The following is a 26,448-nucleotide window of genomic DNA, read 5'->3' as shown; positions in this document are numbered from 1 at the left end:
CTGTAGGTGCAGCTGACTAACAGAGCAGGAAGGGAGATAACGATTGCTGCTGGGGCTGGCTGTGTCCTTGGGCTGGGGAGAAACTGCCTGAGACAGTATTTTGAGGCTAGGGAGAAATGTGATTTTTAAAGAGAAATGTGATTTTAGAATTGGGGCCCAATTACATGCACCCAAGCACCCCATCAATTCTTGTTACATTATGAAAATCAAAGGCTCTAGGAAGCCTTTGAAGTCCCTTTGAATTGGAATAAAGAGATAATGGAAAAGTAAAAAAAATGTAACTGCTCAAAAAAATAATTTGCCATGCCACCAACATATATATGGAAATAAAAGTAATCAATATTTCTAGTTTTGTCCAGTACAGGTTTTGCTTTTCTTAGATAACTTCTAGCTAGACTAATTAAAAAAATAAACCCCTTATTTTAAACCCCCTAATTTTAAGAATGCCAAAAAAGAACTAGATATTTATTTTTCCTTTGGACAAGGTACATAAAGGAAACTTCAAACCTATAGTACAAAGATGTAAAAGAGAACATACTGAAGTAAGGTAAATTTATTGCTTTTAATTTTACATGTATCTAGATGCAAATTCCCTAAAAAATTATAACATGAGATAATTGTTCTTTATGTTTCCAAAGAACCACTGAAAAGTAACAGTGAAATATTAGAACCATAGTATGTTACTTACAGTTCTATAAAGGCACAATCTCTTAAAAACCAACAAACTAGAACTTAAAAAAAAAATCCAACACCTCAACAGGTATTTCTGGAAAAAATAAAGGACAACAATAACAAAAATTTTATGTGTAAAATATGTGAAAATAGAAGTGGTAGTAAAGGGGGAATGGCAGCTCCAAAGGGCTCCATGTTTATTTAAAGACATGAAGAAACCTAAAAACTGCCCAGATTGTCTAGATGAAGCAATGCAGACTTCAGCACTGTGTTTTAATTTTTGGAACTGGGATAAAGAACGGAGCCAGAGCTGAATCTAGAAACAGTAGCAAGGTTGTAAATGAAGTGAAATACAGTAATAATTAATCAGTAAATCTTCTTAAAACAATAATTAAAAAAAAAAGAAATGTCTTCTTGAGCATAAAGCGAGTTAAAAGTAGCAGCCTTCTGAGAAGGTATTTGCAGTATCTCCATAAAGTATGAAAGGTACTTGGTGATGAGCTGGGTTTCAGCTCAGGGGACACTGCTAGTACAATCTACAGACAAGTGACTTTTCTTAGAGGCAGGACAATAGGGCAGGAGTGGCAAAAGAGTCAGAGAATGCTGCTAATTTTATCTAGAAGGGCAGAAAAGAGAAAAGGATCCACCTTTTGGAAATGCAGTGGAAATAATTAATGTACTTGTTGACTGACTTTTTACACCAAAGATTGGACTTGTAAGACCTACACTTCCAAGGAGATCAACGTAGAAAGTCCAATAGGTACCACAATATTTATAGCAGCATTTTTGTTTACAGCAAAGAAGTGGAAACAAAATCAATAATCATCAATTAGGAAATGGTTAAACAACTTGTGATAAAGGGACAAATGGAACATTACTGCACTATAAGAAACAATGATTATTACATGAAGGCAGGGGAAGACTTCTAGGAATGGCTGCAAAGCAAAATAAGCAGAACCAGGAAAACAAGGTTCCCAGGGACTACGACAATGCAAATGAAAGGAATAACAGGAAATCAAAGCTGAAAATTGAATAATTACAATAATCCTACTTGATTTACAAGAAAAGTTATGATAATGCAGGTGGCTACATCTCTTTGCAGGGGGTGGTGAGGATGGAGCACTAAATAAGCTTGATTAGCCTTGCTGAACTTTTTTTCTTTCTTTTTATCCCTTTGCTATAAATAAGGGATGACTGAAACAGGGGAAGAAGGAACTATGGCGATATAAAAATAAAATATGCGAATACATTTTAAATGGGTTTATTGCTTGAATATTCCAGACCACATCTCTATAATTTCTGTTATTTCAGTTTGTGGTAATGATTTTTTTGAAAAGAAAGTGTCATTCAAATGAATCCTCTTTGTTAACAGTTGTGTAACTGTTTTGAGAGGATACCTAGTAACATGAAAGGTCTAGGTTACTTTTAGACACTGTTTCTCTGTTTATTAGCTCAGAGACCTTAATCAGAATCCTGGAAAAACTCTGTATTAGACTCTCCAACTCTATACTTCCAAGCAATCTAGCTACAATCTACTTGAAGCAGCTTCGTAACAGCACACATGGCATAGAGAGGAGACTGCAGAAAAATCCAGTTTACTTACTGTGACCCTTAAATACATGTGATCTCAAACTACTGACTCCAAGGGTGACAATTTCAATGTTGCTGGTCTGGTTCTAGCAGAGGACCTCTCTAAAAGACAAGTGCTTACTCCCACATTGTTTCCATATCCAATAAGGATGTATGTCCTTTGGGATTGGGGTTGACTTCAATTTTTGTCTTTATAACTCCGGAACCAGCAATGCCTGGCGCATAGTAAGCACTTAGTAATGTTTGTTGATTAATAATTGATCACTACCTACTCTTCATGATACCTCTCTCTCATCTAGATATAACTCAGCTTACTGGTTGTCTCCAGTCAGGGGGAACTCCCCTTCCCTTCTATGTTCTCAGGCCCTTTCTAGAGTTCTTCAGCTTTTATGGTTCTTTATATTTCAGGACTGTTCTGACCCCTCAGAAGAACCTCTACCTAGCATTATTACTTGGGTGGGGGAGGAGGGCTCTTTGCTGACATTGAGTCAGTCTCATATCCTGATAGGACCTTGTTATGAGTCAGTCAACAAGCATTTATTAATTGCTTCCTATGTGTCAGGTACTTTGCTAAGCTCTGGGGATACCAAAAAAAAAAAAAAAAAAGGCAAAAAACAAACCCAACCAAAACAAATGGGAAAAAAAATGTTCTCTGCTTTCAAAGAATTCAGTCTAATGGGGAAGACAACATGCAAACAACTAGGTGCAAAAAATGTAAACGAAATTGAAGATAATCAGTGGACAGAAGGCACCAGTATTAAGAAAGATAAGAAGAGATACAGAGTGATAGAAGGTAATCAGAACATAAAGAGAGCCAGGGAGACCAGGTGACAGATGAAAAAGAATATTGCAAGCATTTGGACGGCCAGTGAAAATGCATGAATCAGGAGAGGAGGTGTCTTGTTTGAGCAAGGAAGCTGGTGCTACTGGATCACAAAGTACATGGTGGAAAAAGTCTAGGAAAGTAAAGGCTTTGAATGCCAAACAAAGGATTTTACATTTGATCCTGGAAGTGATAGGAAGCCACGGGAGTTTGCTGAATTTTGTTGTTCTTCAGTCATTTTCAGTCTAGTCTGACTCCGTGACCCCATTTGGGATTTTCTTGGCAAAGACCCTGGAGTAGTCTGCCATTTCCTTCTGCAGCTCATTTTACGATAAGAAAATGGGGCCAAACAGGGTTAAGTGACTTGTCCAGGGTCACACAGCTAGTAAGTATCAGAGGCCAGATTTAAAGTCAGGAAGATAAGTCTTCCTAACTTCAGGCCTTGCACTCTATCCACTGAGCCACCTAGCTGCCCATAGGAAGTGTTTACTAAATGCTTTCATTCATGTATAGTGTGGATGAGAGGTGATATACGCCTAAACAAGGTAAATGGAGAAAAGGGAACAAATGCAAGACTCCAGGAAGATTTGGCAATTGATTGGATTGATGTGGTTTGAAGGAGAAAGAAAAAAGGTAAATTATGATTCTAAAGGCTCTGAATTTGGGTGACTGGAAGAATGGTAGAGGCTTTACCAGAAATAAAATTAGGAGGTAGGGTAAATTTAGGGCAAAAGATGATCAGGTTTTGGACGTTATCTGTTCAACATGCCTATGAGATATTCAGAGAGGCCCAATAGGCAGTTGGTTATGCCACTCTAGCTCTGTTAGCTGAGAAATGAGGGCTAGATATATAGATTTGAGTTGCACAGGGTTTACAAATTATCCTACTGGGGTTAATGACGTCACTAAAAAAGCATTGTAGAGAAAAGAGAGCCAGAACAAAGTCCTAGAGAGGAATCAGGCCTCGCCAGCAGGACATGAAGGAGATTGAGAAACGGTTAGACAGGTAGGAGAAAGAGGACAGGACAGTGTTAAGAAAGCCAAGGAAAGAATAGACTATCAAGGAGGAAGGGATGGGTCACAGGCCTGAGAGACAGAAAAGTGATTCTGATGATTCTGGAGTACTCCACTTAACGTCCAAAGCGACAGTCTTCAGGGGTCTTCTTCTATCACAACTTTTGATCAGACAAGGGAGTTTTTGGTATCTGCTTTTTCACAGTAATTGTTAACATCTTCGGTGAACCAGGAGAATCAAGACTGAGGCGCGGCACATGATTTAAGGAAAGGTCTCCTCCTTCCTTCCATTCAGCCAAAGGGCCCACTCGCCTTGCCCCGTAATCGCGGACTGACAGCTTCGCAGCATGACGACTTCCCTTCGGCCCAGGGACCTGCAGGAACTTTTCAACCCCTCTATGCCTAAGGGAACCCTACTTACTTTTCACAACCCAGCTTCTTCAAGGAGTCCTCCTTCAGTCCGCCAAGTGGACTCGGTTCTGTTTGGTTACTGTCCTGTATGCTTCCTTGAACGGACCCTAAGCTGCGGGGGGGCAGACCCGTGTCCGCAGGTGTGCTTCTCTCAGTACTTCTTCGGTTCGAAGGGAAAGGTGGGTAACCCGGGGTACACAACGAGGATAACACCACCTATTGGACTTGGGGTTCACAAAGGAAAGGCCCTCCAGCCACTGGGCCTCCCCTCATGAAATGCTCGGTAGAACACCTCCCCCCCCCCCCCATCTCCCGGCCTTATTTCATTTACTCCCCAGACGGAGCCCGCTATTCCGGCTGCCAACGGGCCTCCAAGACATCGACCAAAGGGACTGCAAGGACAGACAGACATTTTCGGTGCAGCCGTTTCCTTAGCTTTCCTTAAGAGGATCTGGCCTCTCTTTTTCTCCTGGGGGGCGGGGGGGGCGTTTTCTTTAGCTTCGTCCTCCGGCTCGCACAGCTTCGCGGCCGAGGAAGCCGAGGGGCGAGGCGGGCAGGGCCGCGGCCCAGCCCTGGCCAGCACCGGGGCACGGAGGGGATGGGAGGGGGCCGGGAGGCTGCGCCTCGGACCGACCCCGCTGACAAAAGGGCGGAAAGGAGAGAGCTTCAGGAAGTGAGCAGAGCGGCCCACGCGCGGCGCGCGGGGCGGGCGGTGCCTCCTCTACTACAATTCCCCTCCTCCGGAACCGGATCCGGCACTTTACGCCGGAAGCGGAAGTTGCTTTCTCCCTGGCAGACACGCGCGCCAGTTGCATCACCTTCCGCCTCTCTGGGGCTTTCGCTAGGGCTGCCCAAGGACTTGCCTGCTCAAATATCCCAGGGGTCCTCGGGCAGCCAGAGTTTGCTATTCACCGTTCTCTCCTTAGTAAGCAGCCCACGAGTGCCGAAATAGAAGCCGGAGAAGCCGTGAACGGCGATGGCTTTCTCTTCGTCCGGTCTTGAGGGCTTTCCAGCTCTCCCTATAAAGGGGCTTAAGCGGAATCAGGCGGCTCCGGGGGCAACTAACTTCCTTTTGGAGCAAGATGGCGGGCGACGAGCCGGGAGTGACTCTGGGGCAGCCCCATCTGTCTCGCCAGGATCTGACCACCTTGGTGAGTCCGCTTTCTCGGCCGAGCGCCCGCACGGTTCTGGCTCTGGGGGAGACCCAGCGAGGGTGTGTGCGTGTGGAGGCGGGCGGGGCCGCGGGGCAGGCCGGCGCCGGCTCGGGCAGGGGCAACCCGGGAGCCGGGTGTCCGGCCTGCGCTTGCGCCAAGCGGGCGGGGAGTCGGGGAGGGGGACCCCGGGCGGGGGCGGCTGCCGAGGCGGCTCCGGAGCCGCTGGCCGGGCGGGGGCGGGGGAGCCCTTGGGAGCCTTGTAGCCGGCAGGTTGTGTCCGGAGCCTTGGGGAGGGAGGGGGCGTGACGGGGGCCAGGCCTGGCCGAGCCCGGGGCGGACAGACAGACAGAGGGACAGGGCCTTCGATCTGGGGGGCGCAAACAGCTCCGTAAACGAGACCCCTCGGAGATAATCCGGAGGGGTGCGCGTCCGAAGCTGAGGGGGCCCGGGAGGAGGAGGGGGCAGCGGCGGCTGGCCTGTGCAGTGACCGAACCCTAACGCGCTTCCCCGCAGGACGTCACCAAGCTGACCCCGCTCTCCCACGAGGTGATCAGCAGACAGGCCACCATCAACATAGGTAAGAGGGCTCGTCCCCCACCGCCGGGTGTGTGCCCTTCCCGGCCGGTCCGGCGCCTCGTGCGGGCGCAGAGACCTTTAACAGCTTTGCCGTGTCTAGTCTGTGTTGTGCGTGCCGCGCTGCGGCGGTCGGTCTGGGCACCGCGTCCTGGCCAAGCTCCTCCGTGGAGGCCCGGACCGCTCGTGAGTACTGGAAGGCGTTCCTGGACCGGGGAGCCGCGCTCTGCCGTGTGCGGTGCTGGGAGAGAGAAGCTGCGACAGTCGTCTCAGTGCGTGGTCGCAGCGTGGCCGTGGGTGCTAGCCAGCCGGCCAGCGAGCCTCTATTCAGCGTCTTGTAGGCGCAAGGCGCTGGGCTGGCACCAGAGACCGAGATGGTTCCTGCCCCGGAGGCAGCGTGCCCACGCATAAGGACAAAGAAAGGACAAAGAAAGGACGGTTTTGTGGGGAATGCAGTAGGAGGTGGGACAGTCAGAAAAGCCCTTGGAGTTCAGTTTGGAAGGAAACCAGAGATAAGAGGCAGAGGCAGGAGAGCCCGTGCCAGGCAGCAGCGGGAGACAGTGTTGTTTGTGAAGGGCAGGAAGGGAGTTCATGAAGGTGGAAGAGTGAAGGAAGGTAAGCCTGAGCTGCGAAACCTCCTACATTAGACAGCTACCTTACTGTTCAGTGCTAAATAGTGTATTTACTGCGTGAACACTGGAGGCTTCTGATAGCAGTATATAGAGAGGAGGTGCTTCATGTGTCTCGTTTCATCTGCGTGACCACCCCTTGAGAGGCAGTATTATAGATGGCATCCTTTTATTTAAAAAGAAATGGAGAGAATAAAGGGTTTATACCAAGACAGGCGTGCTAACTAGTAGTTCCTTAGAATCGTCTCTGTTGTCCTAAGGATTGTACTTAACAAACTTTTCCACATGGGTTAAATGAACTTGAGCATTAGAGAAAAACAGTGCTTTTAAACTGCACTAGCTTTTTTATCCAAGTAAATTTAGTAAAAGGTTAATTCAGATATATTTATTAACATATTATCAGAGATGAAGTTCAAGCTTTTGATAACTCATTGTGAGACTGAAAAAGGATTCTTTGACGATGACTTTCTTGGTCTGCAGTCTGTCTTCAACTGAGCATTATATTTTTAGTCTGCAGAAGAACCACCTTTCTTCTTCCCTTCCCTCTTAACAACTTTTTCTGTTCCGAAGTAACACAAAAGATGACGTGATGTGAAGAACACTTAACTTGGAGTTGAGCAACCTAGGTTCTCATCAGGGATCTGTGATTGACTAACTTTGTGACTTGGAGTAGTTCACTTCTGTCTGGAGCGCAGTTTTCTTACTTGTAAAATTGTCTGTGACAATGTTGAATTAGGTTGAATAGGAAAAGTTACATGGTAGTACGTCTTCAATGTAAGTTCTTTAAGAAAGTAATAACTAACATGCTCAGCTAGTAATTCTTTTGAAATGGCATCATAACTATAAGTACAGAGTCACCTTGTAGAGTACAATTTATTTTACAGGCTTTCATTTCTGTTGGGGCTTTTTACATATATTCACATTTTTGGTGTTATTTTTTAAAAGCATGTTGTATGTACTTAGTGTTGTTTATTATTGAGTAGTATTCACTAATATTGTTTGAAGGGACAGTTTTAGTGCTGAAGTAAATCTTAGAGATCATCTAGTCCAATACCCTCATTTTACAGATAAGGAAAATTAAGATTGAGAGACATTAAATAACTTTTCTAAACTCTACAAGTACTGTGAATGCTGATTTACAAGGAGGTGTAAAAAGTGTTCCAGATGTGCTTAAGGACAGCATAATTTTTTTTTTAAATGCAATGTCTACATTTTATTGTATTTTAATTGTATTACATATTGTTTTATCGCATTGATTTGGTTAAGTATTTCCCAATTATATTTTTTAATCTCATTCAGTGGCATTCAGGTGTGTTATGGGCCTTCTTTCTTTCTTTCATTCATTCATTCATTTATTTATTTATTTAACATTCATTTTAACAAAATTTTGGGTTCCAAATTTTCTCCCCTTTTGTCCCCTCCCCCCCAGGACAGCATAATTTTAAACGTACTTAGTCGTTTCTGTGGCAAATCTCTTGAAAAGTGTGTCTTTCACGTATTGTTCTTTAATTGGGGGGAGGCAGATAATTTTCAGTAGTCATTTCATTGGGACCACAATTTACTCATGTATTGTGTTTATTATTCTAAAACAAAACGTTTGGAGTAAAATTTTGACTGTAGTGCAGTAGGACAAAGAGTAACACTTCAGACTTGACTAATCTCTAATAAAACAGTTTTGTTTAACGGATTCATATTTGATCTTTTGTTTTTGATTGTAGGTACAATTGGCCATGTAGCACATGGAAAGTCAACAGTAGTAAAAGCTATTTCTGGAGTTCACACTGTCCGATTCAAAAATGAGCTGGAAAGAAATATTACCATCAAGTTGGGTTATGCTAATGCCAAAGTTAGTTGATTAATATTGGGAAAAGAAAAAAATTTACCTTAAATTTTCAAGATGTGTAAATGTCTAACTTTTGAGACCTTTTTCATTGAAATTTTAGATTTACAAACTTGATGACCCAAGTTGTTCTCGGCCAGAATGTTACAGATCTTGTGGAAGCAGCACACCTGATGAATTTCCTACAGACATTCCAGGAACCAAAGGAAACTTCAAATTAGTCAGGTGATCAGTCTGTTTTTCTCTTTACATTTCATGCTTTGTTGTCTTTTATGTAATTTTGAAAAGCTGAAATGTTAGATAGTGATATATAACAGCCACATGAGATCATATACTGTTCCTGAAAATATTGGGAACACAGAACTTGTAAAACTTGCTCTGGACACTAGCAGATTAGAGTAGTTATCTAATACATGTGTGTTAGTGGTAATTTTTAAAGTGTTGGCTTATTGTCTTACTGATTTCCTATTCTATCCCCCATAAATCGTAAAGTTACTGTTAATAAAAGTTGGCATCAAAAAAAGTAAAAGGGGTTTTTAATACCCTCTTTTCACCAACCTTTTCTTGCCTCTATTCTGAAAGACTTGATATTTTTCAGTTTTTATATAAGAAGTACAGGTGGAGCTGAAAAGTAGGCTTGAGCCAGCTTAATTTTTGAGTGTCTCAGAAAGAGGCAATAACCTATTTTACAATGTTTTGCCTTGTTTAGATTAGGCATGAAAAGCTTTCTGGATGGTTGTTCACCGTTTAGTAGCATAAAAGTGGTTCTTTAGAGATTTGGTCTTGTGAGCAGCCACTTGTGAGAGTCAGCCTGAGGAGGTTTTGTGGGATTTTGTGTTTGTTTGTAATTGTTTATAGAGAATTGTACTTGCAGAAACATAGACAGTAAAATTAAGGGACAGACAAGATCAGAGTTGGAAGAGAGGATTAGAGAACAGATCATCTGTGTTAGCCCATCGTTGTACGGATCAGGAAACGGGTTTTGTTACACTGTTTAGTTTTCAGTATGTTATATCTTAGGGCTTAAAGTGGCACATTGGGAAGGAAGAGCTCTGGTCTTGGAGTAATAACCTGAGTGCCAGCCTTCACTCTACTGGTTACTGGTTGTGAGACTTCGGGCAGATTGTTTAATCTTCTTAACCTTTGGTTTCCTCATTTGTAAGATCAGGATAATACTTGCAGTGCCTTCTTCACCAAGATTGTTGTGAAGGAAGTGTTTTGCAAAACTAAAAATTATGAGTGGTAATTGATTATTGTTATTCAAGTATATTGACTATATACGACAAAGACAAATTTCTCAGTGCTTGAAATGCTGTCGAGAGTCTTTGGTAATTCTGTTAAAAAGTTTGTTTTTTAATAGAAATACATAGCTTAACAGAATAATACTTATCCCATGCTTTGTAGAAAGCATTCTCTGCTTTTGTTCTGTTTGTGTTTTGGAGTCCTTCAAAATCTGTTTTAAGTTATTTCATAAGTGATTTAACCTTGGAAAAATTGTGACTTATTACATGTTGCATGTTCTAAGTCTAAACTGGTTGTGTTTGATATTCACTTTTCCCCCAATTACTAGACATGTCTCTTTTGTGGATTGTCCCGGCCACGATATTTTGATGGCTACCATGCTGAACGGTGCAGCGGTCATGGATGCAGCTCTACTGTTAATAGGTAAACAGCATAAAAATTAAATATGTGATGTCCATTATAGAATATCAAGATAAACATCGACTATTAGGGATATTTCTCTAAGCTCTTGCTGAGGTTTGAGATCAAGGAGAGCAATGATGTCGTTTAACTGTACATCTCTTGGCACAGTAACAGTTCTTATTGGTTTCTGATATGTACAGGACACTGCACTAGATGCTGGGAATACAAATAACAAACAAAATTGACCTTGTCCTGAAGGATATTATATTCCACTGCAGGTAACAGTATAGTTGCAAATAAGTATGTACAGAATAAAGGCAGGAGCATAAAATAGAATACCAATAACTGGGGCAGAGAGGGAGTATCTGAGTTGTGTCCTTAAAATAATAGGACAGAAAGCATAACTTGTCAAGAAAAGAATTTAGCTTAAATATCTGAGTTGACTTTAAGTTTGCAGAAGTACTTCTAGAAAAAGTTACTTTGAAACATCTCATATAAGTTATTTGGAATTTCTAATATAAACTCTGGCTATCTTTGCTTCATTGCAAATTATCTGTATATAGTGCTAAAAATTCAAGTTTGCTGTGGTCATGCCAAAGAAGCCAGTGTTGGAGTATTGTGTGCACTATTACCTGTCCACAGAAAAATTCTGTGACTTTTGGTCATAAAGGAAACTGAGCAAAAATTGTGAATAGTTCAAGGCTACTGATCATCACAACCCAGAAAGATTGGAGTAGTAAAGAGGAGATAAATAAGACAGATTAGAAATGTCACCCTTGCCTCGTAATAACAGTTCTAGAGTTTAGAGAATTTTTACTCAAAAGTAAAAATCAAGACTCTCTACTTAAGCAACTGAGTGATTTCTCACATGATTTTTCCCTTTTGACGTAGTTCAGCACAAAATGTTAAATGAATGAGGGGAAGGGGCTTATCATTTATATGTAAAAAAGGAAAGATTAGAGGAGTACTCAGATACTTTATCTAGAATAATTTCTATTGAGAAGTACTTGGAATGTTTTGAGTAAAGTGATTTTTGTTTTGTTTTACCTCATTGCCAGCAAAATGAGAAATGGCCATGGATTTAATAATTTTTAAATTGGGCTTTGAGTTTGTGTAGTCTAAATGCTTACCAACCTGTGAATTATTGCCAATTTTTTTATTTTCCTTCTTTATGTAGCTGGTAATGAGTCTTGTCCTCAGCCTCAGACTTCTGAGCACTTAGCTGCCATAGAAATCATGAAATTGAAACACATTCTGATTCTACAGAATAAGATTGATTTGGTAAAAGAAAGTCAGGCCAAGGAACAATACGAACAGATTCTTGCATTTGTACAAGGTAAGTAGCTATAATAAGTACTAAGTCAGTATCTAGTACTATATACTTAAGGGTCCCATATTAATATGTATATATTTCCTACAGAATATTAGTTTTTTTATAAAGATAGCTAAACCTGAATAAAGTTGTAAGTTCCAACTCTTATATTTGTATCTAACCCTTTTGTCATCTGACTTAAGCTGTGACACCAAGTGTATTTTTTGAATTTGCTGTGTGAAAGTACTAAGTATCCGGTACTCATGGAACGAGGGTCGGACTAATGTGGCAGAGTGTGTGGTGCAGTGGAAAAAACAAAATTGGAGTGTGAAGACATGGGTTTGAATCTTAGACCTGTGTGACTCTCTGCAAGTCACCTAAGATCACGAGGTCTGAGTTTGTTTGCAGTTGTTTTTCAGTCATATCCAACTCTTTATGACCCTGTTTGGGGTATTTGTGGCAAAAGTACTAGAGTGGTTTGCTGTTTCCTTCTGCAGCTCATTTTATAGATGAGGCAATACTGAGGCAAACATAGTTAACCAGCTAGTAAGTACTTGAGCCCAGATTTGAACTCAGGAAGATGAGTCGTCCTGACTCCAAGCTCTATACACGGTGCCACCTAGCTGCCCTACGCTTAAGTTTGCTCATCTGTAAAAGTGGTTTTCTAAAATTTCTTTCTGTATTTAAATCTATGGTCCTGTCATTCTAATCTTTATCTAATTCTTAGTTTATAGATGGAGAAAAACTTTTAATACAGCTGATTTTAAGCATTTTAGTTTTCCCTAATTTGTTTAGCTTCATAGAAAACTGCAATGAATTACTTGCTATAAGCCCAGTTGGGTCATAAGAAATCAAATGTGTCATTCCTATAAAATTACTTTTTTCATCCATGCATAGTACCTGAAAGACCTGTTTGACATACATATATTACAGGTTCAACACATACGTGGAGGCGGTCTTTTGATTAGTAAAGAGTCTATAATTTTGTTTTAACATTCATTGCAGAATTAATTACATGGATTAGAACCTTAACCAGCCATGGCATAGCTTCCCTAGTAGGTGTTTTATCCACTTTGAGAAATATTAAATATTTTTGTAATTTTCCATGGAAGAAATTTCTAACTTTTCTAAGCAAAATTATCCTCACCCTCAGCCAAAATTTGCGTAAGCCTGCTGAATTATCTCTTTAGTGCTCTTAGATGTCATGTGAAACAAGTGTCTAATAGTGTGGTTTCCTTCAAACTAAATTTTGAAGCTCTCAATTTTGGGTTCAACAGGTACAGTTGCAGAGGGAGCTCCTATTATTCCGATTTCTGCTCAGCTGAAATATAATATTGAAGTTGTTTGTGAATACATAGTAAAGAAAATCCCAGTACCCCCACGCGACTTTACTTCAGAACCCAGGCTTATCGGTAAGTTGATGAGTTGATACTGTGCGTTTCATTTGGTACCTCTTTTCTACATTTATCTCACATGCTTCAATTCCAGGGATCTATGCTGTTGTCTGTGTGAATATCCTCCACTGATAAAATTGCAGTCTTCTGTATATGCTGGTTGCTATGGTCCCCTCAAATTGATTAGTTGAACTCATTCTTGAATGAGACCAGATTTATTTATTTAGTTTATTTTTGGTTTTCAACATTCACTTACATAAGCTTTTGAGTTTTAAATTTTGTTTTCCTCCCTCTTTTCCCTCCTCCTTTCCTACGACAGTGCGCAGTTTTATATAGGCTCTACATACACATTCATATTGAACATATTTTCACTTCAGACATGTGGTAAAGAAGAATTAGCACCAATGGGAGGAACCACAAGAGAGGAAAGAAAACAACCACAAGATATTCTACTTCCATCTCATTCAGACTCTAGTTCTGCCAGGCCTAGAGGCCTGAGGGCTACCCGAGTCTTACCTTACCTATCGTAGGTCTTCGGCTGGCCAAACCAGATAAACGTATGAGAGAAGAGACTTTCCGGAGTCGAACAAGGGTTAGGCTTTATTCAGGGTCTCGGTTACATGTGCAGGGGGAGCTCTTCCTTAGGAGGGAGAGAGAAATCTCCCAAGGAGGCAAAGATCTTACAGTGAGGGAATGAAAGCAGAAGTGGAAGTGGGGAGAGAGGGGAGAGGGAAGAGCGAAGAGAGGAAAAGGAGGAAGAGGCCCCTTCTGTCCTGTAAGGGCCCCTCCCGCGCTAAGAGCGCCTTCAGGCTTTCCTGACCCTACTTAAGCTCTCCTGCCGCATAGTTTGCACCTGAATACCGTGCCTGTTAGATAACAATAGGTGTGCCCAGATCCGGGCCAGTCTCGAGGGCGGGGATGCTCTCTCCCATCACGTTCTCACGGGAAGAGGCGGAAATACATGAGATCTCACTCCTCAATTCCCTGCTGTTCCTGGGGGGCCTCATGAGAACTCTAAGGTTTAGAAGCTCTCACCTTTATCTGCCCGAGACTGTCCACATGGAACTGAGCTTACACCCCCAACATAGTTCTTTCTCTGGATGTGGCAGCATTTCCGTCATGAGTCTTGGAATTGTCTTAGATCCTTGTATTGCTGAGAAGAGCCAAGTCTGTGAAAGTTAGTCATCATACAGCGTGACTGTTACTGTGCACAGTGTTCTCTTGGTTCTGTTCATTTTGCTCAGCATCAGTTCATACAAGTCTTTCTGAAATCTGCCTGCTCATCATTTCTTGTGGCACAGTAGTATTCCATTGCATTCATATACCATAACTTGTTCAGTCATTCCCCAATTGATGGACATCCCCTCAGTTTCCAATTCTTGAGCACCACAAAAAATTCACTATATTTTTGTACATACAGGTACCTTTCCCTTTTTTATGATCTCTTTGAGATACGGACCTGCAAGTGCTATTGCTGGGTCAAAGGGTATGCACATTTTGCAGCCCTTTGGGCATAGTTCCAAATTGCTCTCCAGAATGGTTGGATCAGCTCACAGCTCCACCAACAATGAATTAGTGTTCCAACTCTCCTACACTTTCTCCAACATTTAGCATCTAACTCTTTTGTCATATTAGCCAATCTGATAGGTGTGATGTGGTACCTCAGAGTTGTTTTGATTTGCATCTCTCTAATCAGTAGTGATTTAGAGCATTTTTTCATATGACTATAGATAGCTTTGATTTCTTCCTCTGAAAACTGCCTATTCATATTCTTTGACCATTTATCAATTGGGGAATGACTTGTATCCTTGTAAGTTTGACTCAATTCTCTACATGTTTTAGAAATGAAGTAAGGCTGCATTTATTGAGGCTAATCCTCAGATTAACCAGAAATCCAGAAATATAGTCTCCATCTTCAGGACCATACTTTTGAAGTATTTCCATTTGAGTAAGACTAATTATCCCTTGCTAATTTTGGAAACCCATAGTCATCACTCTCTGATCAAACATCCAAATAGGATTTCAGTGGTGATAGCTTCTCATAGATAAGCCTAGAAATATAGCTGTTCTGAGTAGGTATTGTGGAGATAAATTAATATGTGCAAGGCAATATGAACTTTTAATAAAGGAGTTAGAAAATCCAGTTTAAAGACTGCTAGAGTTGCATTCCTCAAAGCAGGGTGGAGTGGTATAAAAAAGGAGATCACGCTTAGGATTTGTTGTCAAGTATTACTATATGACCGTGTTCTGAAAAATATCTGTTCGGAATTGGAGGTGTGTCTAGCCCAGGAGTAATGTTTTAGAACTTCTAAACGAAGCATTAAGAAAGACTTTCATATCACTTTCCCCATGATTTTAAATTTTTTAGTGCCAATACATAATCAGAAATGTGTAACATCTCTTTTTCTTGGATTCTATTATTTAACAACTATGAAACATATTTAATGATGTGTAATAACATTACACATCAGGTCTCCATAATTTTGGAAAAGTTAATCTGACTTTGTGGAACTTTCTGTCCCTTTTTAGTTATTCGGTCTTTTGATGTCAACAAGCCTGGTTGTGAAGTTGATGACCTTAAAGGTGGTGTGGCTGGTGGTAGTATTCTCAAAGGAGTGTTAAAGGTAATCTTTAAAAAAAAACACCTCAATTCATTAAAACTGTCCCACTCTTCCCTTCATCTGCCAAAAGCTATAAATTTGAAAAATGAACTTGGTGTCTTAATACCATAAGCTGTTTCTTATATGCTCTTTACATACCAATTGCTTTATCTTCCTTGTCTAAATTGTAAGCTCATTTTGGATAGGGACTCTATTATTTATGCTCTAATGATCCCACAACGTCTGATTCAGTGTTTGGTGCTTTTAATACTTTGATTGGTTGTGATTTTGAAAGTTTTTATTTCCAACTCATCAGTTTTTTAAAAATCCTGAGTTGTCGCAAACTCTTCAAAATAGTGAAGATCTCCATGTTGTTATATGCTTCTCACGTATTCTTCCTCATTTCTAGGTGGGTCAGGAGTTGGAGGTCCGACCTGGCATTGTCTCTAAAGATAGTGAAGGCAAACTCAAGTGTAAGCCAATCTTTTCCAAAATCGTCTCACTTTTTGCAGAACATAATGATCTTCAGTATGCTGCTCCTGGAGGCCTTATTGGTAAGGATTTTATTGTGTTTGAAAATTATTAGATTCCTTGTAAAACAAAGCAGAAATAGAATATCTTTTATGGAAGAAGGAAACTGTAAATTGTAAAATCTTGATTTTTCAAATTATATTAGTACTTTTGGACTCTTCAGGGGCTATCAAAACATTGATTCACTTGATTGTTTTTTTTTTTAGGGTAGTAAATTTTGTATTTGCAACAGTAGATTTAGCAGTGTGGTATGGCCTTTAACTACATTCATTTTTTCCTTTTTAAAAATCTGCATATATAGCTTATATATGCCAAGTGCCTAAATGTGTCACCTGGTTCATGTCATCTTGTATTTGGACTAGTGTGGCAGATGTGAGGATTACAAGAGAAGATATGACATCATCTGAGTGTTCAGGGATTGATATTACCATTCCTGGTTTATTTTTTGACTGCTGTGGTGCCGCTGATACTGGTGGAAGAATGCAAAAATAGTGCTGAGCCTAGATTTAGACCTGGATAAGTCCTTAGAAGTCAGTAAGTCCAACTCATCTGTCTTTCCAGGGGAAATAGGACCCATCGATTGAACCTACCAAATTTAATAATTCCAAACATTGTTTGGAATTACTTTGTTTTTTAATTGTTGTTTTTCATGGTAGTTCTTTAATTTAGTGAGGGAGAAAGGGTCTCTTTTGGTTAATGTGGGATTTTTAGCTGTGGATTTGAACTCCATTTTCCTTATAAACGCAGATAATGCATACAAGACTATTTTTCTCCAGCTACATTGTGTCTGATATTTACAAGGGCACATTACAAAGTATCTTTTGGTTGCCTTTTTTTAATGGACAATAATGAGGTATCTCCTGAAGGTATAGGGCATTGCAACTGAAGTTACACTCTGCTAATTAATGCTTATCAGAAAGATGTGAATTTCCAAGTAATTTAGGTTAGTGTTGCAATTTTTTTCCTGTTTAAAACTCTAGTCAAATTTGGATCTTGTTCCCAACTCTTCCTTTGATTTAATTTATAAAATTTTTGCAGGTTATTTTAACTTTTTTTATCTGTAGAATTGGTATATGTGCCAATTTCCTATCTAAAAACACAACCTTTTTGAAGAAAACTTTTATAGTAATGCAGATTGTGATGCAATGATTTTTGCAGATTGTTACAATCTATAATATTTTGCAGTTATTTTAAGACATAAGATATAAGCATTAAAAATTATCCTTTTTACCTTAGGTGTTGGAACAAAAATTGATCCAACTTTGTGCCGAGCTGACAGAATGGTGGGACAGGTTCTTGGTGCAGTTGGAGCACTGCCTGAAATCTTCACAGAGTTGGAGATTTCCTATTTCCTGCTTAGACGACTTTTAGGTGTACGTACTGAAGGAGACAAGAAAGCAGCAAAGGTAAATATTGCAAAGATTTGAGGCTTATGGTTATATTTTTAGAGGTAAAACTAACCTATACAACTTACAAGTGTCTTCCTGTACCCCCTACACTTGAATGTAAGTGTACCGTTCTGTTTGCCTCTATCAGTACAGAAAAATGAATTTGTGGAAAACTTAAATCTGTAGGCAGTTTTAGGGAGTACTGTCCTTTTAAATCATCAATTTTTTGTTATATATTTTGGCATTCCTTTAGTAAATTATAAAACTAGAGGCCATTATAAAACAAATTGTTTAATGATGTTTTATTAAGTGTATTCTTCCTTGTGGTGCCAGAAGAAATTAGGTCGTAAGACTGAGTATGTGCCAAAACTTTCCAAGCTGCGATTACCATTTATTTCAAGCAACTGCTTTGAAAGCTCCAGGACAATAAAGCAATTTAAGTGATTTCTCAAAATTCATTGTAACTGGATTTAGTCTGTAATAATAAATAATAGCCTACTTCAAGAAGCATTTTCTTAGTGCTCTGCCCATCTTTGATTCTTTCCTTACTCCAGGTGCAAAAACTATCCAAGAACGAAGTGCTCATGGTGAATATAGGCTCCTTGTCTACTGGAGGAAGGGTCAGTGCAGTAAAGGCTGATTTAGGCAAGATTGTTCTTACTAATCCTGTGTGCACAGAAATAGGAGAAAAGATTGCCCTTAGTCGAAGAGTTGAGAAACATTGGCGGTAAGTCACTGTGAGGATAAGTGCATGGGGTAATTCTTGGTGGAACTTGTTCTTTCTTTCTTTATCATCTCTACATTTGAACTTACTCAGACTTTAACCTTTGTATCATACTATCTGTTGGGTATAGCATCATTACATTAAATTCCCAAAGCCAGATCTTTCCCAAGCTAGTTTCTTAACTTTTTGTCTGGAGCACCATAATTTTTTGGCCATGCATCTTCACGACCTCAAGTCATCTATTTGTTTTTTTAATTTCTGGTTTCATTTTTATTCTGAATTTAACAAACACTGAATAGAATGGGTCTTTGCATTTGTATACTAGGTCAGAAAAAAGGATGGTACATGAAACTTACACATCTCTTATTTTGTAAAGGATTGCTTTTCTTTCTAAACATGTAAGACGAGCCTGTAACTTCCAGAGCTCCATACTTTTCTGGCCTTCCTTTTATTCTTTTCTCCCCATTAAAAAAAGGAGAAAAGATGTCTCAATGGCCCTGAGGGGCATGTGGGGTGTCCTTACCCCTATTTTCTTTTGCCCTCCCCTTTACCCAGAAGAGTCATCTTTATTTCCATTTCCTTTATGTAGTCAATTTCCAAGCATTGTTCTTATTGTGGCCTAGGTCATCGTTGCTGGTCTTCTGCGTTCCCCTGAATTGTGACTCGTGACTCATTTTGTCATGCTATCTTATATGGAGGGACCATCCTCTTAAAGCCTAATTCAGTTCAGTAGTATGCGTCTTTTCCGTGTATAGCACTTTTAGGTTCCGAGTGAGATACAAGGCTTAGCTAACACAGCCCTTACCCTCATGATACTTTGTAATCTATTGGGAAGATATTGTATATAAACAAATAATATATGAAAAGAGAAGATTATAAGATTTTAGATTTAGAGTCAGAAGAGTATTTCAAGGCCAGCCCACTTGTTTTAAAGATGAAATTAACTGAGGCAAGTTGTGTAGGAACACATAGAGGTCTGAGATAAATTTAGTTAGGAACAAAGAAAATTTCCAGAAGGAGGTGATATTTTACTAGTTTTAAAGAATGAGCTGAAATTCAGCAAATGGAAATGATTGACTGGAGAATAGGAACAGCCTGAGTGAAAACACAAAAGGCAAAAAGGTCCAGGACATACATAAAGTGATACAGATTTAGAGCCTGAAGAGACCTCTAAAAAAAGAGTATTTAGTCTGACCCCCTTGTTTTCCATCGAAGGGGCAGGGACTCTAGTCTGACCAGGGTGTAGAGCACATGGAGCGGGGTAGTGTGAAGTAGCACTAGAAAGATGGGGCAGCACTGGGTCACAGGTGGCTTAGAATGCCAAAGAAGAGTTTGAATTTGCCTTATGCAATAAGAAACTGAAGGTTTAGAGCCTGGGAAGGCTAACCAGGTCAATGCATAAGAAAGATCAATCTGGGAGCAGTGTTAAGAAGGGTTTAGAGGCAGGGAAACCTCTCATTGTTTAGTGTAGGTGGTAATAAATGTGCCCAGTGGTGGCAGCAGAAATGGAAAGGCAGACGTGAATGCTAGCAATATTTCAGGCAGAATTAATAAAACTTGCTAACCTGAGAACAACAGGAACAAGTCAAATGCTCAGTTTTTAAATGTGGGAAGCTTTGTAACTCTATACTTAGAGAAGTAATAAAAATCAGGAAAAGTAGATTTTAGGGGAAAAGATAAGCTAGGTTTTGGACATCGAAACTTGAAGAAACACGGTATTCTGTAGGTAGTTCAAGGTCCCCAATCTGTTTGTGTTTAGTTTTTCAGTGGTGGCCAGCTCTTTGTGCTTCAATTTGGAGTTCTCTTGGCAAAGACACTGGAGTGGTTGGCCATTTTCTTCTCTAGCTCATTTGACAGATGGGGAACTAAGAGTTAAAGAGACTTGCCCAGGGTCACAAAGTTATTAGGTTATTTAATAAGGCCAAATTTAAAGTCAGGAAGATGAGTTTTCCTGACTCTAGGCCCAGTGCTGTTTATCCATTATGCCACCTAGCTCCCCAGTCTGTACTTTGGGAAGAAAGGTCAGGTGGGGCTAGAGATACCGAATGGGGAATCATCTTTATGAAAGGAATTGTTAAAGTTTTCTAAGGCCTAGTTTATTTACATTTTGATTTCCCTCACTCTAGTCCCCATCAGTTTGTCTTCATCTTCCAGCTTTCATTTGGACTCTGTTGTAAATATTTTCTCCAAAGCAAGGGCCATATTTTATATTAAAATATCTCTCTATGTATCCCTTAGGGTATAGTAGAAACTCAAATGTGGAGTCGAATTTAACTTCAAAAATGAGCCAGAATTTTTTTTTTTTTAAATTGGAGGAAAATAATCCTTTTGGGGTGTGGCCTGAAATCACTATAATTTTATCCTTTTCTTTGATTATACCTAGTTTATGAGAGTATATAATTCCTTTTTTTTTTATAATAAAGTAAAATTTGAGCCTGGGAAAAATGTGGGTGTTTTCTCACCAGACAGATTTCATAACACTGTATGACATGGCTAATGTGTGGAGTTTGTTGGCTTGCTTTTATTTATTTGTTACAAGGGATGGCTTTTTTTTCAATCAAGAAGCGGTTTAGTGATAGTGATTCTCCCTTCCTCTCCCCCACCCGTCCCAAGAGAGAAAAGAGAATCAGTGCAGCATTTTAAAGAGTAATGCGCAGAAGAGAACGGAAGGAAATTTAAAGGGAACTACAGACAGGATAGCTTTGAAACCAGCGTGTTGAAGTTAAATGTTTTTTAAATGTCTCTAATAATTTTGTGATTCCACATAATGATCCTCTTTGTAGTCTTATCAAGTTCATAATAACAAAATAAAATTTAAAACTACAGTACATTTTTCTCACTATCTCCTATCCTCTCTTGACATCAGTAACAGTTCACATTTATATGGTGTAAATGCTTTCATCGTAGCAACCCTACGTGGTAGATAATGTAAGAATTACTATCCCTATTTTGTAGTTGTGAAAGTTGAGGCTTAACTTGAAGGTCTTTTGATTCCAAGACCAGGGCTTTTCACTTGGCAACACTCAAGACTAGCCAGAGATTAAAGAGGAGACCATGATCTGTGTTTTTCATCTGTGCATTATCTAATATGTGACACCTTCTGCAGGAGGCCTTTTTCCAGCACCCACAGTAGTAGAGCCTTCCTTTTTCTAAGACTGTCTTCTGTCTCCTTTGTGTCCTACGCGTACTGATTTATACAGATAACAACCGCCCACCTCATTAAGATGCAAACTTCTTGGGGCTATAAACTTGGGGATTTTGTGTTTTTGCTTCTTTTGTTTTTCTCTTTGATAATCGCAGTGCTTAATATAGTGCCTGGTCCATAGCAAATGCTTCATTGATATTTCAAGCACTTTGCAAATTTTAAAGGGCTATATAAAAATTCAGTTGTTGTTATTACAACCTAGCCCCACTTTACTTAGTAACTCATTGTGGACATAGAGTTAATGTTCTTGAGGAAATTATTTTTGTCCTGCCAAATTATCTTTGGGCCCAAATGCTGTTTGCAGAGGCTGTTCATTTATAGAAATGAGTTATGATGTGCATGGATACTGAGGTGGCCTCCTGTTTATGTTGATTGTGTTGTAGAAATGGATTCATCATCAGTTATTTAATGCTGTATTTTCGTTTTGCAGTTTAATTGGCTGGGGTCAGATAAGGAGAGGAGTGACAATCAAGCCAACTGTAGATGACGACTGAAGAACTCTCACTGAATGCCTGCCTTTGGCTGAGGAAAGAGATTCCACTGAAATCTAGGGGTATATTTTCAGAGCAATAATGGGGAATTAATTTCACAGCTTGTTACATTTCGGGAACGCTGGATAGTTTTCTCATTTCTTGTGATGAAAATTTAACCTCTGGTATTAAAATACTAGTCAGTGTCTGCAATAAATGTAAAAATTGGCATAATGGTGGATTTGTTCCACATTTTAGCAGAAATTAATCATTCTCATACCACATGTCTAATTTATACATCAGTGCAGGTTTGAAATTAAGATATGTTTACAACAGTCAAGACATCTTCACTGTAGTACATTTAACAAAACCTGTTTGAAATAAAATTTTTCTTATTTTTTCATTGTTCCTTTGAATAGCCCCAGGCCTCAAAAATTGTTTCAACAGTAAAATACTTAAAGAAATAAAACTCTTTTTGAAGACCATATTCTTTTTTGCCCCATGATTTTTGTTGTTTTTGTTGACACATATATGGAATAGATATTTTAGAGATAAATTGACTTTAAAGCAAATTCCCATTTTTAAATAAATAGAATCTCCATTATAATTAATGGAAACATCTATTCTAGTCCAGAATGTATTTTAAGTGTATTCTATATATGAACTAGAATACAGTGCTTTCTAGGGCTTTTCCCATTTACCCCCAGTGGGTCACTGTATTGGTCAGCAGGTAAAGATTTTTTCCTCTACTCTCCTAATTACCATGAGAGTATCTAGCAGAGTCTTCCCTTGGAAAGGAACTGTGATATAAGTAAAATATTAGCTCTTTGTAGCAAAAATTCCAGTATTCCTAATCAGTTTTCTTTTTCAGTATAACCCTTATAATAATTTTCTCTGGCTCTTTTCTACAGTCTGTATGAAGTTAACTCAATATGTTTGAGAATCCCTGTGGAGTAATGAATAGTCAATTGGCTTTGGAGACAGGAAGAGCTAGGTATAATTCCCACCTGTAACATAAGTCACTACCCTCTCAGTTCCCCAGTTCTCTCTTAAAAGATAAATCAGTGGAAGGAGTTACACCATGAGAAGTTCTCTATGTTTCCCCCCAAAATGTTGACATCTTATGGAGGAGGAGAGACACAGGTTATCTAGTTACAAATGCCACTTAACTCAACCCTTAACTAGCCTCATATTATGTAACCACTTAATTCTCTCAGTCACCTCACCAAAAGTATGGCAGGAAAACAGGACTTCAGAAGTGAGGAATGATAAAGAATTTCTCCTTTAGAAAGATTATTATGTGGAAGAAAAATAAAATTGGCTCCCCTTGGATCTCTGGGACAGAAGTAGGAGCAAGTAACTAACTGGTAGAAATTGGAAAGGTCAATTAGGGGAGATAGAAAAGGAACTTTTCTCTCACTTAGAAATTAGATAAGGAAACAAGCTGCACAGTCAAGTCCCTTGTCCAAATTCACCAAAGTAACAGAGTGGGATTCAAACCTGAATTATTCCAAATCCAGCATATTGGTAGGAGGTGTTTTGAAGTCAGATCCAGCGTACCTCCCCTTTTCTCTCCCCAGACCCCTGAGCTGCACAGATGACTTCTTTTTCCCCCAACTGCCGTTCACCCCAATCATTAAGCAACTTGGGTATAAACCTAGCAGTGGGATCACTAGATTTAAAAGTATTAAAGATTTATTCCATCTTTTTTGCATTATTCTGAATGCTGCAATATTTTATGAAGCATCTACTAATACTTTTTTTTAATATCCATTGTTGAATTAGCAGAACCTTGTAAATAGGGGTCCATTCAACATCAGGAACCCTTAATCCTTGAAGGATTTGCTTGTGTGATGTCTGTGATGTCATCACTTTACCAGGGGCAGGTAAAGCACTCTTATACAGGGTGTCCCCAAATCCATGCAGCTGCCAAGCTGTAGTGGCTTAAAGCTGCATGAAGACCTTTGGGATACCCTGTGTTCGGCTGAAAATATTTTTGCTGTCTGGCATGAAGAATAGTTTTATCGGACCTCATAAAAATATCCGTTTTGCATTTCACCGGCGTTGTGTACTGGGGAAAGTGCTGCACTAAGATTCAGGCCAGATGTGGGTTTGAATTCCATTTTTGCTACTTAATAATTATATGACCCTTGCTGAAACTCATTAACCTTTCCAAGCCACAATTTCCTCATCTGCAAAATGGAAATAATTCTGTCTGCTTGATGGATTGTTGGGAAGAATGTGCCTTATAAACAAAAAGCACTGTATAAATGCAATCCATTGTCCTGTTCAGGCTTTTTGCTTAACTGCTTTAGAAAATTTGCCTGCAGGCCCCCTGCTCTCCTGCTGCTTAGGTTATTATTGAGTTGTCTAGGCTGTGATAGCAGCTATTGATTGTATGGTGCTTTATAGCTACAAAGTTTTCACATGTATTTTTTTTTTCATTTGCTGCTCACCACTATGACCCTGAGAAGCGTAGTGTAAGAATCATGACCTGCCACCTTGAGGCCACAAGTGGCCCTCTAGGTCTTCAAGTGCGACCCATTGACTGAATCCAAACTTCACTGAATAAATCCTTTTATTAAGGAAATTCTACTAAGAATAATCCCCACTTAATAAAGGAGAAAATTGAGGCTGAGAAAAAATGACTTCACCCAAGGTCATACCAGTTAGCAAGTAGAAGAGATGGAACTCAAACTCAGGTTTTTAGTTTGACTTCTAAATCCTGCGTTTCCCTACTGCATGCTGCCTCTAAATTATCCCTTTTTTTTAATAAATACTTGAGAGTCCCAACATGTGATCAGTCACTCATAAGTGTAAAAAAATTAAACTGCAAAAGGTAAATAATTGCCTGGTTCAAAAAAAAAAAATAGGCCCCAAAGCATTTCATTGTTAAGTGCCACATGAATGTGATGCTACAGAATGTGGTATGCAGGCCTTCCTAGACAAAGCAAAAAAGGGATTGGTTCAGGTTTTTGTTTTTCATTCTCAGTAAGGTAATTTTGGGGGGATGTGACAGTGTAAGTTGCGAATGTTAAAGGGAAAGTACAAAATTCTGAATTAAAAAGAAGCACCTTTACATCTGTGATCTTTAGCAAGTATTAAAGCAAAATGGATAAAAAAAGACTTGGATTTGACAATTAGCAGTCGTTTTAAATCAGTAATTTAAATTCTATGGAATGTATATAAAAAGTGGGTTAACGAACTCTAAATAACAGAATAATACAATATGCTTGACCTTTCATATAATCTTCTAAAACAGAACCACTTACAGCAGTGGTTGGAATAAGGACTCCTCACGTTTAAAAAACGTGAGACTGATTTCTATCCATTTTAGTTCCTTCATTGTCAGTAAATGCCTTGCCAGTAAGTATGTGGCAACTCAAGTATCGACACATTAGAAAAGGGAAAAGGAAACAGACACATGATGAAATACTATTGTGTCATAAGAAATGATGAGCAGGATGGTTTTGGCAAAAACTGGGTAGACTTAAGTGAAGTGATGCAAAGTGAAATGAGCTGAACCAGGAGAATGTTGTACAAATAAGAGCAATATTGTGTGATGGTCAACTGTGAATATCATAGCTTTTCTGATCAATGTAATGATCGAAGACAATTCCAAAGGAATTATGACAAATGTTATCCGGCTCTAGAAAGAGAACTAATGGAATCTGAGTGCAGATTGAAGCTTAATTTTTCACTCTATTTACTTGCATTTTTATTTTACTAAATGACTAATTTGTAAATGTGTTTTGAATGATTTCACATGTATAATTGACATCACATTTCTTGCTTTTCACTGAGGGGGAATTCAGAACTCAAAAAAAATTTTTAATGTTAAAAATAAAACCACACACTAGACCTGTGTGTCCAAAGGAGATTTATTGTTGAAGAATATGATTCACTGAATCCAGGAATAGGATATTGTGGACCTCCAAATCTGGTGTGGCAGATCCAAGGAAGCTCCTAAGTTTTGTCCATCTTTTATAAGAGAAGTTCCATTTCTGACACATTAGAACAACTTCCTCCTTTTCAGGGATTCCAGCATGGTCATTGGTTGGGAGCAAGCTATATAGTCTGCTCCCTCTAATTTGGAATCTTTAATCAGTTGAGGGAGATGAGAAGATGATAACTGGATGGTTCTCTGATCTGTCCAAAATTAGCTAACGAGAGAGACTGCAAGGTCTCATCTGTGATGTTTGCTGGGCACTAGGGGATAATCCAGCCAGATGGAAAACATGTTCTTGACTAGTTTTTAGTACTTAAAAGGCAAAGAACAATAGCTGTTTAGTGGGTGCATGCTAATTATTTGGCAGGTGCTAGAAGAATGGCCTTGTGTTCCTTTACGAAGAATCAAATGCCTTAGGAAGTTTTTTGATTTTTTTTCTCCCATTTGGGATTGTGTATATCAACTCTAATTTCATATGAGAGAAGGACTAAATTAAAAAAAAAAATGAGTTGAAATCCCACCTGT

The 26,448-nt window shown here is 39.4% G+C and overlaps 1 protein-coding gene across 1 annotated transcript; it reads left to right on the top strand.

Annotated features, from left to right (window-relative positions):
• Nucleotides 1-5,344: 5,344 nt before the first annotated feature.
• EIF2S3 (eukaryotic translation initiation factor 2 subunit gamma) lies at nt 5,345-22,461 on the top strand. Its single transcript, XM_072615256.1, has 12 exons — nt 5,345-5,661; nt 6,178-6,241; nt 8,585-8,712; nt 8,810-8,931; nt 10,277-10,371; nt 11,528-11,686; nt 12,940-13,074; nt 15,586-15,680; nt 16,066-16,210; nt 17,424-17,593; nt 18,130-18,302; nt 21,935-22,461. Exons 1-12 carry the CDS (start codon nt 5,593-5,595, stop codon nt 21,996-21,998), a joined length of 1,419 nt encoding a protein of 472 aa, XP_072471357.1. The 5' UTR covers nt 5,345-5,592; the 3' UTR covers nt 21,999-22,461.
• Nucleotides 22,462-26,448: the final 3,987 nt, after the last annotated feature.

Source organism: Notamacropus eugenii, chromosome 5 (genome assembly GCF_028372415.1).
Source record: "Notamacropus eugenii isolate mMacEug1 chromosome 5, mMacEug1.pri_v2, whole genome shotgun sequence".
Taxonomy (NCBI): Eukaryota; Metazoa; Chordata; class Mammalia; order Diprotodontia; family Macropodidae; genus Notamacropus; species Notamacropus eugenii.
The sequence above is the reverse complement of the archived record's forward strand: the minus strand, read 5'-3'. Positions and strand labels throughout refer to the sequence as shown.

Bases quoted from the DNA above. Each gene is read 5' to 3' on its own strand.
- EIF2S3 (XM_072615256.1), top strand. From the start codon at position 5,593: ATGGCGGGCGACGAGCCGGGAGTGACTCTGGGGCAGCCCCATCTGTCT. The intron at 11,687-12,939 runs GTAAGTAGCTAT...TGGGTTCAACAG, and splicing joins GATTCTTGCATTTGTACAAG to GTACAGTTGCAGAGGGAGCT. The intron at 18,303-21,934 runs GTAAGTCACTGT...TTCGTTTTGCAG, and splicing joins AGAGTTGAGAAACATTGGCG to TTTAATTGGCTGGGGTCAGA.